This window comes from Falco biarmicus, chromosome 2 (assembly GCF_023638135.1).
Source record: "Falco biarmicus isolate bFalBia1 chromosome 2, bFalBia1.pri, whole genome shotgun sequence".
NCBI lineage: Eukaryota > Metazoa > Chordata > Aves > Falconiformes > Falconidae > Falco > Falco biarmicus.
This window is the reverse complement of record NC_079289.1, coordinates 114,527,517-114,539,722: the sequence shown is the minus strand read 5'-3', so window position 1 is coordinate 114,539,722 and position 12,206 is coordinate 114,527,517. Positions and strand designations below refer to the sequence as shown.

The 12,206-nt window shown below is 45.5% G+C and overlaps 1 protein-coding gene across 2 annotated transcripts in view; it reads right to left on the bottom strand.

Annotated features, from left to right (window-relative positions):
• The window catches only part of POU2F1 (POU class 2 homeobox 1), a 123,034-nt gene extending 111,569 nt beyond the window's left edge, over positions 1-11,465 (bottom strand). The window contains exon 1 of one of the 2 annotated variants that reach the window (XM_056329327.1): positions 11,354-11,465. In XM_056329327.1, the coding sequence (XP_056185302.1) occupies positions 11,354-11,417 (64 nt within the window). In that variant the 5' untranslated portion in view covers positions 11,418-11,465. Of the gene's footprint in view, positions 1-590; positions 722-11,353 lie in introns of those variants that run through there. The other variant, XM_056329330.1, reaches the window with a different exon arrangement.
• Positions 11,466-12,206: the final 741 nt, after the last annotated feature.

Genomic DNA, 12,206 nt, shown 5'->3' with positions numbered 1-12,206 from the left:
TACCACATTTCTATGTTGGTTTCAGGCCTTTGCTGGACACTTCCTCTATTGCTATCAAGTACACCAGTCACATCAAAACCAAAGGACAGAAGCACTGAAGTAACCTGCCTCTCCAGACCCCACTTTCTTTATAAAGACTGTCTAAACAAATGAATGTTAGAGAACACAAACAATAAAATGTGGAGTTTCAGGTACAGATGATTAGTAAGACAGCTGTACTCTGTATGTTTCTGTCTTCAGTGTTCTCCCAGTATTACTTCACACAACCAGGAATGATGGCAACTACTTTAACGATGACACCATGAAAATTCCCAGTCTAACTAACCTTCCACAAGAGGAAGTTTCCTTGGGAAACTACTGTAGTTGACAACATGTTATAAGGAAATTGTTGAGTGTGTCAATCTACTCCTTGCCACTGAAAAGTGCAGAAATTAACATCTTCCACATGTTCTTAAAACCTTTGGAACAGATGCTGCCTTTGGTCACAACAACTTGTGTATACAAGCATATATCCCAGTACACCAGTTAATAACACTGCCACAAACTCAGAAAACTGAAAGAAGCAGGGTGATAAACCTCAAGCAACTTACATCAGAAACGCAGAGTTACCAGCTTCTCTGCAATTCACAGAATGGTTTGGGTTGGAAGGGATCTTCAAAGGTCATCTAGTCCAAGTGTCTGTATCACAACAATTCACAGACCTACCCGAGATGTAAATATACAACAAATGACAAGGACATTCCCTTCCTCATTAGTAAACACAGCATTTCTCGCTCTAACCCACACAATATGAAATCACTACTTAATAAGTAATGAAAGAAGTACCACTGTGCCTGCAGTTAATTTTGCTTTTTGAAAGACTGACAGATTAACTAATCCCTTAAGCAACTAATGCATCTTCTACAAGTGCACACAGAAAATTACGGATTGCGTCAAGACTTTAGAGAGCTTTTTATATACATTTAAAATGAGTTTGTTCAATTAGGTTTTCCCCAACAGTTCTTCTGTCAAGTCTAACTTTCACTTACATTAACACTAGATTGGGGATAAGTGGTGACCCACCTTTGTACATGGTATTTTTTCTTGCATTATTCATTTATCAATATTATAACAGAAGCAACAACTGACAATTTTCTTTTAGGATCATTAGAGATGCCCATAACACATGCAAACCTGACTAGAGACACCACAACACAAAGACACACTACCTGTCCCTCCTCTCTCCCCCAGCAAATCAAGTTGCAAAAGGCTAGGGGATTTAAGATGCCTAACGTTTATTCTAGCTCTTTATGCCTTTATTCAAACTTCCATTATAGCAAATCCTTTCCACTGTTGCAGAACTCATCATCCACAACTACAGAAAACTTAAAGTGTATAAGCACTTAACTACAAAGCTATATCCCTTAAATTTAGCTTTTAGTTTATAAATAGTTACATTTACTATAGCTATCATTAAAATGTGTTACAAGACATGCCTGGATCCATTTTGAATTTTAAGTACATTGAGAATGATACTATTGAAGCAGTTTTTCTCAACACAGGCATAGCTGAAGCGCATTCTTAGGAAGCTTTAGGGCTCTAGGCCTTAGTCAGTCCTTAGTATATTTGGAACAAGTTCTTTCTGCACCACTGAACTGAACCATATAAGGTACAACCATGTTGCAACTAGGTTCCAAACCAAATTACATCATATCACGATAAAACACAGCATTTTTATCTCTCAGAACTGAGAGGAGATATTCTTTACAAAGCCATTCTCCCACTATAATGACAAAAGGAATAGTCATGAAATAACATTAGCTCAAAATTTATACAGATTTCTGCAGTCCCTATCTGTAGGATAATTCTCAAATATGCTCAAGACCCTCAGTGAGTCGGAAGGAATTGAGAATGCACTTAGTTGTAGATCTTCTCCATGAAGTAGTAACAGAGACTGAATTTTTAACACCCACACTCCTATCCTCCCCTTATCTTTACAAAGTAAGAGAGCAAAAGGAGCTTCCAGTTCTTCAGTTCCCTGGTAGGGAACTAGAAATTAGTCAAAAGCCCTTGGAGCAACCTCCCCAGTTGTTTCCCAGAGCTGGAAATGTGCAGAACAGACAAAGAACTTCATCCTTCCTGAACTCCTTTACAATGCTCCTGATCACTTCAGGAAAGGAGAAGAACCGCGTACAAAGCTTAAGATGGACTGAGAAATAAGCAGGAAGGTGTTTTCCCTTTGTTTGAAAGGGAATACTAAAAATCACCATGTTGGCTCCAACCCAACATTTACCTGACCCTCCTCCAAGAGCAGACACGTAGGAAAGACTGTAAAAACAGGGCAAGCATAGGGATAATTCCTCTGATTACATTCCCAAATGCCAAGAATTTGCAGCTCAGCGCTTGCCTAAGCCAGAGGTGAAGAACAACGTGCAACAGACCATTTAGACCTTCTTTGTACAACCTTACACACACTGAAAAAAGAAAAAAGGTAAACAGCAAAGGTTAGTTTAAAACATGAAAAATGCCTGCAACATCAGAAGATCTATTTTTTTGCAAAACTGAGTAAAATCAACTTTGGAAATGTATCAGTTTTCCAGTTTACACTTTTCCACCCGATGCATCCTCATTTGAAAGCTTTCACTAAAAGTCTTCCCTATAACTGCTGCTACTTCAACACGTTTTTCTAGGGCAGTGGTTGCCAAATTCGACATGCAGCCTGGCAGCTGATGGCTTCTTCCCTACTTTGGCACACCCATCCTAACCAAAGAGAAGCTACGCTGGCAGTAAAATGATAGTTGGATAAAGGTTAGCAATGATGCGATTCAAACAACTTGCTGTGTGAGAGACAGTGTGAATGATTTGAAGTCAGAAGCTACTAGGCCTTGGACTAATAAATACGCAGAAATGTAAGCTCTCAACTGTTCTAAGAGATACTCCTATGTTCCCAAGTTCCACGAGCTTTGTTGCCACAAGCTATCTAAAACAACTATATTCTGCCTGAAATGGAACAGCAAGATAATCTTCTGATAAAGACCGTTTAAGAGAAATGACTTGTAAATCACATGCTTCACTTGAGATACTGGAAATACTCATAACAATTTACATTGTGTAGTTCAGATCAACATAAATTCAATACAAACAGAAAAGTACCACCGGAAAGTTCAATAAAACTGAGGAGGACCACGTCTTTCTAACACTGAGAACAGACACCGTCATTCAAACATTACAAATGGAAAGTTACTGCTCCTTTTGCCCGCCTACCTCCAGTTTCTCCACACAATCCCAACCCATTTCGGCCAGAAGCTGGGACAGTTTTACACAGGCTCTGTCAAAACAGACAATAGTCCAGCAAGTGACGGCCCAATACTCTTCCTGCTTATGTCCCCACTTCTTTTTGGCAGCAGCCCACCCTTAAATTGGATTAAATGTAACATGAACTATACCCTCAGGTATGATGACAAAGCAACTCAGATGATCCCTCACTCACAGATTTCAAACAGAATTATCTGGGCTACTTTAGGCAGCTTAGATCAGTCTTCACTAACAGAGCTAATTTTAACTGAAATGGATTACATAGTACCCGAATGGGCAGACCCACCAATAGAGGCAGGGGAACGAGAAACTCCAACAGTCAGAAGCAGTAATGTCTTCTACTATGACAATCAGAGCTAGAAGACACTGTCCCCAACCTAGGCTTTCTGGTACTTTTTCCAAAGATGTGCGCACACAGGTGTGTGTACGTGCATTGGAGGATGGGGTGGGAAACACTCCCGGAGGAGCTGATAAGGACGGGAGGTAGCATTTCCCTGCACATCTCTATCTCTGCAGCCTTAGAAATAAGCAAATTCCAGTTATCTATTTAAACTTACACTTGGAAATTCATATAAAAGTGATAACATACCAAAGACCAGCAGGTAAGAAAAAATTACAAATAATTAGAAAGGAATCTTTGCAATAGGACTCCTGGAGGAAACATGAATTTAATTTCTCATTCAACAGTCTGTATTAACTAATAACGTAGTAATGGAGTGATTCATCAAACATCTGAGTCACTTCTACCTGCATTCACTGTATACTCCTCCCCCTCAGCTATATCCAAGTAGCATAAAGCTGCAACTTCACACTGGTATGGCCAGGCACAAATTACTAAGTCACATGGTATTTTTCAAATAAAACTGAATCATCGAAAGGACAAAAAGAACAAACAGCAAAGGAGCTCACTGCAAAAAGGATGGCGAAACAAAAGGGGGGGGGGGGGGGGGGGGGGGGAAGGGGAAGAAGCAAGCTACATCTCCAGCCTGATTCAACAGGTTTTTCTACACTTATTTAAGCCTTCAACTGTATTTACTATTTCAGTAACTGTTCATATATTGCTTTTCCAAAACTTCATGCTCTGTCATACAGCGTCAAAACGTATTACTTATACTACTTCACATCTATACAGCCAAATCTGATTTCTGAGAAGGAAAAAAAAAAAGGAATGAAGAGCAAAAGGTTCCTTGTCACAGGATCACAATCTATAGAAAAGATAAATCTTTCTCAGAGTAATCACATCAAACAGCTGAAGCAATTACTTGGGGTGGGGTGGGGTATTTTGTGGTTGTTTGCATTTGGTTTTGTTGGGTTTTTTTTAAAGGCTGCTTCACAGGGATATCAGTCCAAAATTTAGCAAAAATAACAGCGCCTGTAATTTCCCAAGTACTTCTACATATATGTCCTTGTAAGACAGGTGCCTCACTGTAAGCAGCATTAAAATATAATGGGAGCCACTTAAAAGTCTAATCCACAATTTTTATTTAAGAGTTTCTGTCATAGCTACCATTCATGCAATCATACCTACACAGAACAAACTATACCAAGTTTTCAGCATTTATTGGTTTCTAAGCTACTCCTTTCCTTATGTGCAGTTTCATCACTGCCTTCAGTAATCTACGTACAGCCTGCTGCTGAACAGAAATCCAGGATAGTGCCCATGGCTATACATTCCCATTACTTCCCTTGGGCCAGTACCATTTTAGATCAACTTGAGTTCAACTCAATCAACTGTGATTTCACACTGGTCCACATCAATCTAAAAGTAAAGCTATACAATACAACTAAACCAACCAGAATGCTTGCTGCTCCTTTTGAAAAGAGGAAGCTTCATTTCTCTTCCTTCTTTCCCCTTCCTCCACTTTCACTACCATGGTTCTACCCTCTCTCTTGCCTTTGCCGAGCCAACTTCAACTCACAAACCGAAGATCTAAATTGATGCGGGGCTAGTTTTCCACCAGGTTAGCAAGTTAAGCTAGATCATCCTGGAAATGAGTGAAGTGCTAGGACGGGTGCCAAGTAAGCGGCAGGATGAGAGCATGACTCCCCATTTATGCTAACAGGAAAGCCATCAGACAGAATGAAATTACAAGACTACTTGGGTCAACACGTGTGCTTCTTGCTCCCTTCCTTGATTGGTACCGCTATTCGTCTAATCTCATTGTAAACCAGTTCAGAGAGCTAAAACCCACAAAAAAGCTATTCAGTATTTTTGGCAAGGCTTGTTTTCTGCCAATTTAATTCCCTGAACTAGCTCAGCAAAGGAATCAGGCAAGCATCTGCACCAGTACAGAGAAGGGGGCAGAACACACAGGGAGATGAGGACAGGCTCGGGCTGATTTAAACTGTCATTGAACTGCATACCCTACAGCAGATCTACATCACACTGTAGTTAGAACTGACAGTAATCTGTGCCTTTACAACAGGAGGCCTTCATCGCTGATGAGAGTACATGAAACCGTACCAGCACTGAAACATCCTACGCAAAGTTTAACCTGGGCACAAGCTTGGATGATTACATGTAACAGCAGAAGAATCACATTACTCTTACCTTCAGAAATACTATAAAACATTAGCTAATTATTCCCCCAGCAACACCCCTGTGCAAATGTGTTCTAATTCCCATTACACAGATTCAGCCCTGAACAGCAGAGCAAGCAAAACTGGTGACACACTCAGGATTGGAACCCAGTAAATCCTCCATATACCAAACCAACACTTCATCACTATACTGTTTATTAACCCTAAACGAATTCAATTAGCCAGTAGCGGTCTACAAAAAGCTCCTTTAGCAAAGACTTCATAATGTGCTATAGAGCTCGTAATTTATAATAGTTATGTTAACAAACGTGGATATTTCCTAGCTAGTTGTGAAAAAGGAAACTAGGGAAAGGAATAATACTGAAGATCTTAAGTAATTATTTCTTTTTCTGCAGAGAAAAGTAAGTGTGCACAAAGCAACATGAGAGCCTATTGACACAATTCAAGAAATTTAATGCAAATAACTGTAGAAAGAAAACACATCTATGTATATGTTTTTTTCTCAGATTAGCAACTGTCAGTTTCAAGTGAAATACAATCACTTGCTTAATACACACTAACCAAGACCAGTACCTCTCCTTAAATTTCTCTCCTGCACTCAGGCCAACAAATCCCAGGCTTAACTTGCCCTGCACAACAACGCAGCACACTAGGAAAAGGGGTGGGGAAATTCATTAACACAGAAGCAAGTCTCTGCAGTAGTAAACAGCCAGCATTATAAGTCCATGCAGCAAAATGAGACAGTCTTTCATTCACATACTAGCTTAAGCACCCAAACCAAGCATATCACATTTGGGACACTCAAGTCATACTTAATCTTCTTCAACACCTTCTTCTGACAACAGCTTTATCACAGAGCCTGAAAACACATACGTCATAAAAAAGACAGTCATCTGCCTGGACTGTCACTGATTCTTTCAAGACAAAAATAATAAAGTTGTAAGTAAAAGCAGCAGAGGCTGCCTAATTGTCAGCTGTATAAAATAGCAGTATCAAGATTATTGTCCTATGGGCAACAACAGTTTGAGGGGAATAGAAAATAACGCTAGGGAAAAAAGGTAAGAAATTACCTGACTAGATTTGCACATTAAAAACGCTGTAATGTTCTGATGTCTTGAACTCCACGGGACCCAAAATTTGAGGAAAGCAAATGAAAACTTATTGCATGCTACAACAACTACTGCAAATAGAATCAGAAGAGAAAATCAACACGTCTATGGAGGAGATTATCATTACCTAGCAGAAAGAAGCTAGATGACAGATCAAAATAACAAAAAACATTCCGTACATCATGGACAAAACATTTACCCCAAAATTCTCTGCATCCTCACACACCTGAACACAAAAGAAAAAGGCAACAATGTGCTACTCTAAAAGTGGAATTTACTGCTTGAAATTTGACAAAGACTATTTAAGTGACAACAATGTTCAAAATCTCATTTTTCCAGGCAACACACTGCTACGATCAAGCAGAAATAGGCACAACACTTCTTCATACTACTTAAGAGACTCCTAACACAGAGTATGTTAGTGCTTCCTCAGTTCAACAGTACAGACTGAATCGAAGGCTACCTCACTGATTCCATCAAGTGAGGCAACTACAGACATCATCACCATTACTTGCCAAGACAAGCATTCAGAAGCTATCCACATTCAGCATCAGGACATCAGTATTAACACTTATTGCTTGAATTATTACTGCAGGGTAATCTTTGAGAAATTGTTAGTGACAGCAGACCTGAGATTTTTTCCTCTTAAAGTGACAGGGTGGGAAGCTCAGATTCTTCCCCTTTCCTTCTAGGAAGCGAAGAGTAAACTCTAGGTCCTCTGGTTGTGAAATCATCATACTGACGTACACCTTACCAATTCTGCTCCACATGCAGCAGCATGGCTACTGGCACAGCTTAGCCTGCTTTCCAACCAGCTGGAACCAGTTTCCAACCAGACTGGTCAGTTTTGGTCAGTTTTGAAAAAGAAAAAAAAGAAAAGAAAAAAAAAGCAGAGCCACCTTGATAACTGAGCAGAGGTAATCAGGTAGTGGAACTATTTCATGGGGAGGACAAGCCTTCTTCGTCCTGTCCCTAATAAAATAAAAGCTGAAAGGACAGCCAAAATGGGAGAAGATATTCCCCTGGTAAGAATTAGGAAGTACTGCAATGGTAGCACAACCCTCACTCTCACCACTGCTACTACCTGGGAAGAAAAAAAAAATATGTTTCTTTTACTTTCCCACCCACCACTGATTGAGAAGGTCTAAACAGCAGCATAAAATCTGACACCCACCAGCACTAAACTAACATGGACGTCCTTACTCAGGACTGAGGAGTAATACCTACACACTCGTCTCGACACCTTCCAACAACTGAAGATGATGCCAGGGTTTGGGAAAAGGGGCTTTCCACTAACATGTTGTCTATGGGCTTCAGTTAAGACACATTTCTGTCTGCATCACATTCCTGTAAAGTTTTAAGCTACAACACAAGCACACAGAAATACATCTGTATCCCGGCATGTAAATTTGACACATATTCAGAGCTATAAACCCCAGCTCACCACAGGACTGCACAAGGCCACTGTCCAGTATTCCATTTTATAAAAATTACTAAAATATCAGGGACAAAGAAATTTTGTTTGCAAGATGCAATGCACATTTTTATCATGCTGGATAAAATATCTACAGTCTCAGCAGTGGTTAAATTGCTGCTATAAAGGAAATTGTCCTCAGATAAATGGTTTCCCTATGAGAAGGTTTCAGTGCTACACCTCACCCCAGGTCAATAAATCAAATTAACTGCACCTTGTCCTCTGGCCAATGACATCATCAGCTTGACCACATCTTGTGAAGCGAGTGCAAAAACATATGCTATTTAAGGCATGAAATCATATTACTGCTTTTTGTCCAGCCAGCCTTGTGCTGTTGGTCTGCGAAACAGTCAGTCACCTGAACAGTCTCATTACGGCTTCTACAGATTTTTTTCTTCTAGTATTCAAGGCCTGTCGTCACCAAGGGTGAAGAAAAAGGATAAATAATCTGAGTCGTTATTTTTTAAATCAAATGCTTTTCATTAGCTCCAGCACAGTATTTTGTGACAAATTAAATTTAGAACCAAAGTACAAAATATGCTGCCTGCATCTGTATGTGAAGTCTCTTGCTAGTCCTGTTTCAAAGATGTTTGCATGCTAATCTGGCAGTGCTGCTTTGAAGTACCCTGCTGTTAAGTCCCGTCTCCACGGGGTAAAAACAATGGTCAGTAATGAAAACCTGTGCAGTTTTACCTGAAACACATCCCTGCATAAATATCTTCTTTTTTCTTTTTTAAATTACTGCCTCTTTCTAATAAAGTAGTCCATTTGTTTTCTAAGTAGACTAATATCCGTTTTAAAACTGAATTACTCCAGACAATTTAAGAGGATTAATTTCAATTTTCACTTAGCATTCTTATGACACAAGCATGGAAAACTTATCTTCCTTTCTAGGCCCTGTACTGCCTAGTAGTATCTTGTCTTGAAAGCCACATCTAAATGAAAAGGGGGGGGGGGGCAACAACCAAAACCAACCAAACCCAGAACAGTCAAAGATACAAGCAGCGACAAAAGCATCTGACACACTGCACTGTTAAACTGCATCCACATTAAGCAAAAAAAAAAAAAAAAGTGAATAAGATTATCTTCAATGTATTCAATTTTGTTTGTGTTCAGAGAGAGGAGGAAAACTGTTCAGATTTTGAGTGTGTCTTCTATAGCTCTCTCAGTGCCAGGAAACGTAAATTAGAAGCAACTCTCCTTTAAGGAAAAGGATCAAGGACAAAGGGACCAAAAATGCCCAAGCCTCTGAAAAGCAGATATGAAAGGAACAGCTTTACAGTCTTGAGTTGCTATAAATTAAAAATAAGCTCCTTATTTAAAAGACATGAGTGTTTGAGAATCTACGAGCAGATCTGATGCTGCTCAAGCCCCAGGAGGGTTTTGTTTTTGCTGGCAGGGGTGGAGTGGAGATGGGGGGGTCATTTTGGTTATTAGTAAATAAATCAAGCAGCAGAGAGTGAGGCCTAGGCGCCTGCCAGAGGAGCCAGGGCCTAGCTCTCCCCCCTCCTCTCCTCACACAGCCTGGGTTTGATCTCGGGGCCCTGTGGGTTGCCAAGAAAATTTAAAAAAAGCGAGAGAGCGAGAAAGAAGAATCATATTGAACCACAAAAGCACATGGGGCGAATGTAAAATATAAACACGGCGTTGGGCTCTGAGTGGCTGTTATTAAAGGTCTGAATTACTAAACATGAGAGGCGGGGAAAGCCAGGCGGCCATTTCAATAATATAAACCTCCCCGAATTAGACATTATTCAAATGAGAAGGAGAAGGAGAGAGAGGGAGAGCGAGGGAAAGGGACGGGACCCGCACTCCCAGCGCCAGCCCACCGGGGCTGCCGGCACCACCGTCGCCCCTGGCCCGGCACCCAGGGCAAGGGGCCGGGATCGGCACCCAGGGGCCCAGCCCCGGGGCCGCAGCACCCCGCTCCCCCCGGGGCTGCGGGGGCAGGAGGGCAAAGAGCGCCGGGGCAAATCCAGCCTTCGGGGGTGCAAACACGCGGCCTCCCCCGTCGGAGAGGGGCACGGAGAAACTGCCCGCGCACCTCCCAAGTCACCCCACTGAAACTACCCGCTACGGGGCAAGGGGGGGGAGGCTTTAAATAAAACACCGAGCCGCGCTCTCCACCCACCCTCTCCCCGAGGCCACCCGCACCCACCCACCCCATGCCTGCAGGCCCCAGGCTCTGGGGAAATAACCCTAGCCGGGGGGGATGCGGGGGAGGGCGGGGGAGCAATAAGAGGAGGGATGAGAAACCGCGGCTTTCTCCCTCACCCGGCCCCACCGAGGGGCCGGCACCCCGGCCCCCTCCGTCCTGCCGCCGCCGGGGGACCCTGCCCCACTCAGGGGGGGGCCGCCCGCCTCCCCCAGCCCGCCGGGCCATACCCCCCCGCTCCACCAGAATCCGCCCCCCCCACACACATGAATATGTAAAGCGGCTTTTATTGTGGGCGCGCGGGCCGGGGGGGGGGTGACCGGCCGGGTGGCGACCAGCCACCTCCGACCGCTTTTGGGTGCGGGGATGCCCCCCCTCCCCCACCTTCCCAGCTTCGCCCCCCCGCCCCCCCCCCGCCGGCTCCCCACCCCGACCCCACCGCCTCGCCGTTGCGCCGCCGCCGCCCGCGCCGCCGCCCCCCAATCGCCCCGCTGCCTGCCCCGGCGCCGGTGCCCCGGCGGGCGGGCGGGTGCGAGTGCGGCTCCGTGTGAGGGAGCGGGCGGGCGAGGGAGGGAGCGTGTGTGTGTGTGTGTGTGTGTGTGTCTCCCCGCACGGGGAGGCTGCTTTCCTTCTCGCCCCCCCCCCCCCCCGCTCCCTCCTGTGCCGTTAATTATAATAATCCTGAGTACTAATAAATTATGCTAAGCGGGGCGGGCGGGCGGCGGGGGGGGCCGCGTGTGCGAGTATGAATATGAATATGTAAAATGCAGTAATGATTACCTGCCGCTGCCGCCACCGCCGCCGCCGAACTCTCATCTTGACTCGCTGCTCCTCCGTCCGCCATTTTGAATATTTTAACCAAAATCGGCCGCCCGATAAACCCTCCCTCGCTGCCGGCCCCCCCTCCCTCCTCCCCTCCTCCTCCCCTCCCCCCGCCGCGCGCCCCCTCCCCCCGCCGGCCCACTGCGCAGCCGCCGGCCCACGGCGCCGCCGCCTCGCTCTGCGCCTGCGCAAACTCCCCTCGCTCGCCTCCCCCCCCTCCTCCCCCCGCCCTCCCCGGCGAGCGGGTGCCGGCGCATGCGCCGATTCGGCGGACTCGCTCGCTCCCCCCCCCTCCCGCGGGCAGATTTGGCGCCGCAGTGCGCAGGCGCGCGGCCGCCCGCCTTTCACCGCCGGCCGGGGGCTCGTTAACGCGCCACGGCCGCGCCGCGCGCAGCAGCCCCTCGGCTGCGCCCCCCCCCTCCCCCCCCCGCGCCGCTGAGGGGAGGGCGCGCGGGCGCCTGCGCAGTGCGGCTGCCGGCGGGAGCGGGGCGGGCTGCGGCCGGGGGGTGGCGAGCGGCGCAGGGCGGCGTGGGGGGCACACGCGGGGCGGCCTGCCCTCCCCACCGTGCCCACTGGGCCGGGGGGTGATGGCGGAGCGAAGGCCGGCGCGGGTTAACGGCGGCGAGGCGGCCAGGGGGAGTCGCTCCGGGCGACAGGCGGTGTTGCCAGTTGTGCCTCGTTCGGCCTGCGTTCGCTCTCCAGCCGCCACACCGGCGGGGAGGAGCACCAACGGTTAATCCTGGTAGTAAAAGGCAACTAGGTGACAACACCTTCAGACAGAACCGCTGGGCCGAAGGGGCATTTCGACAAG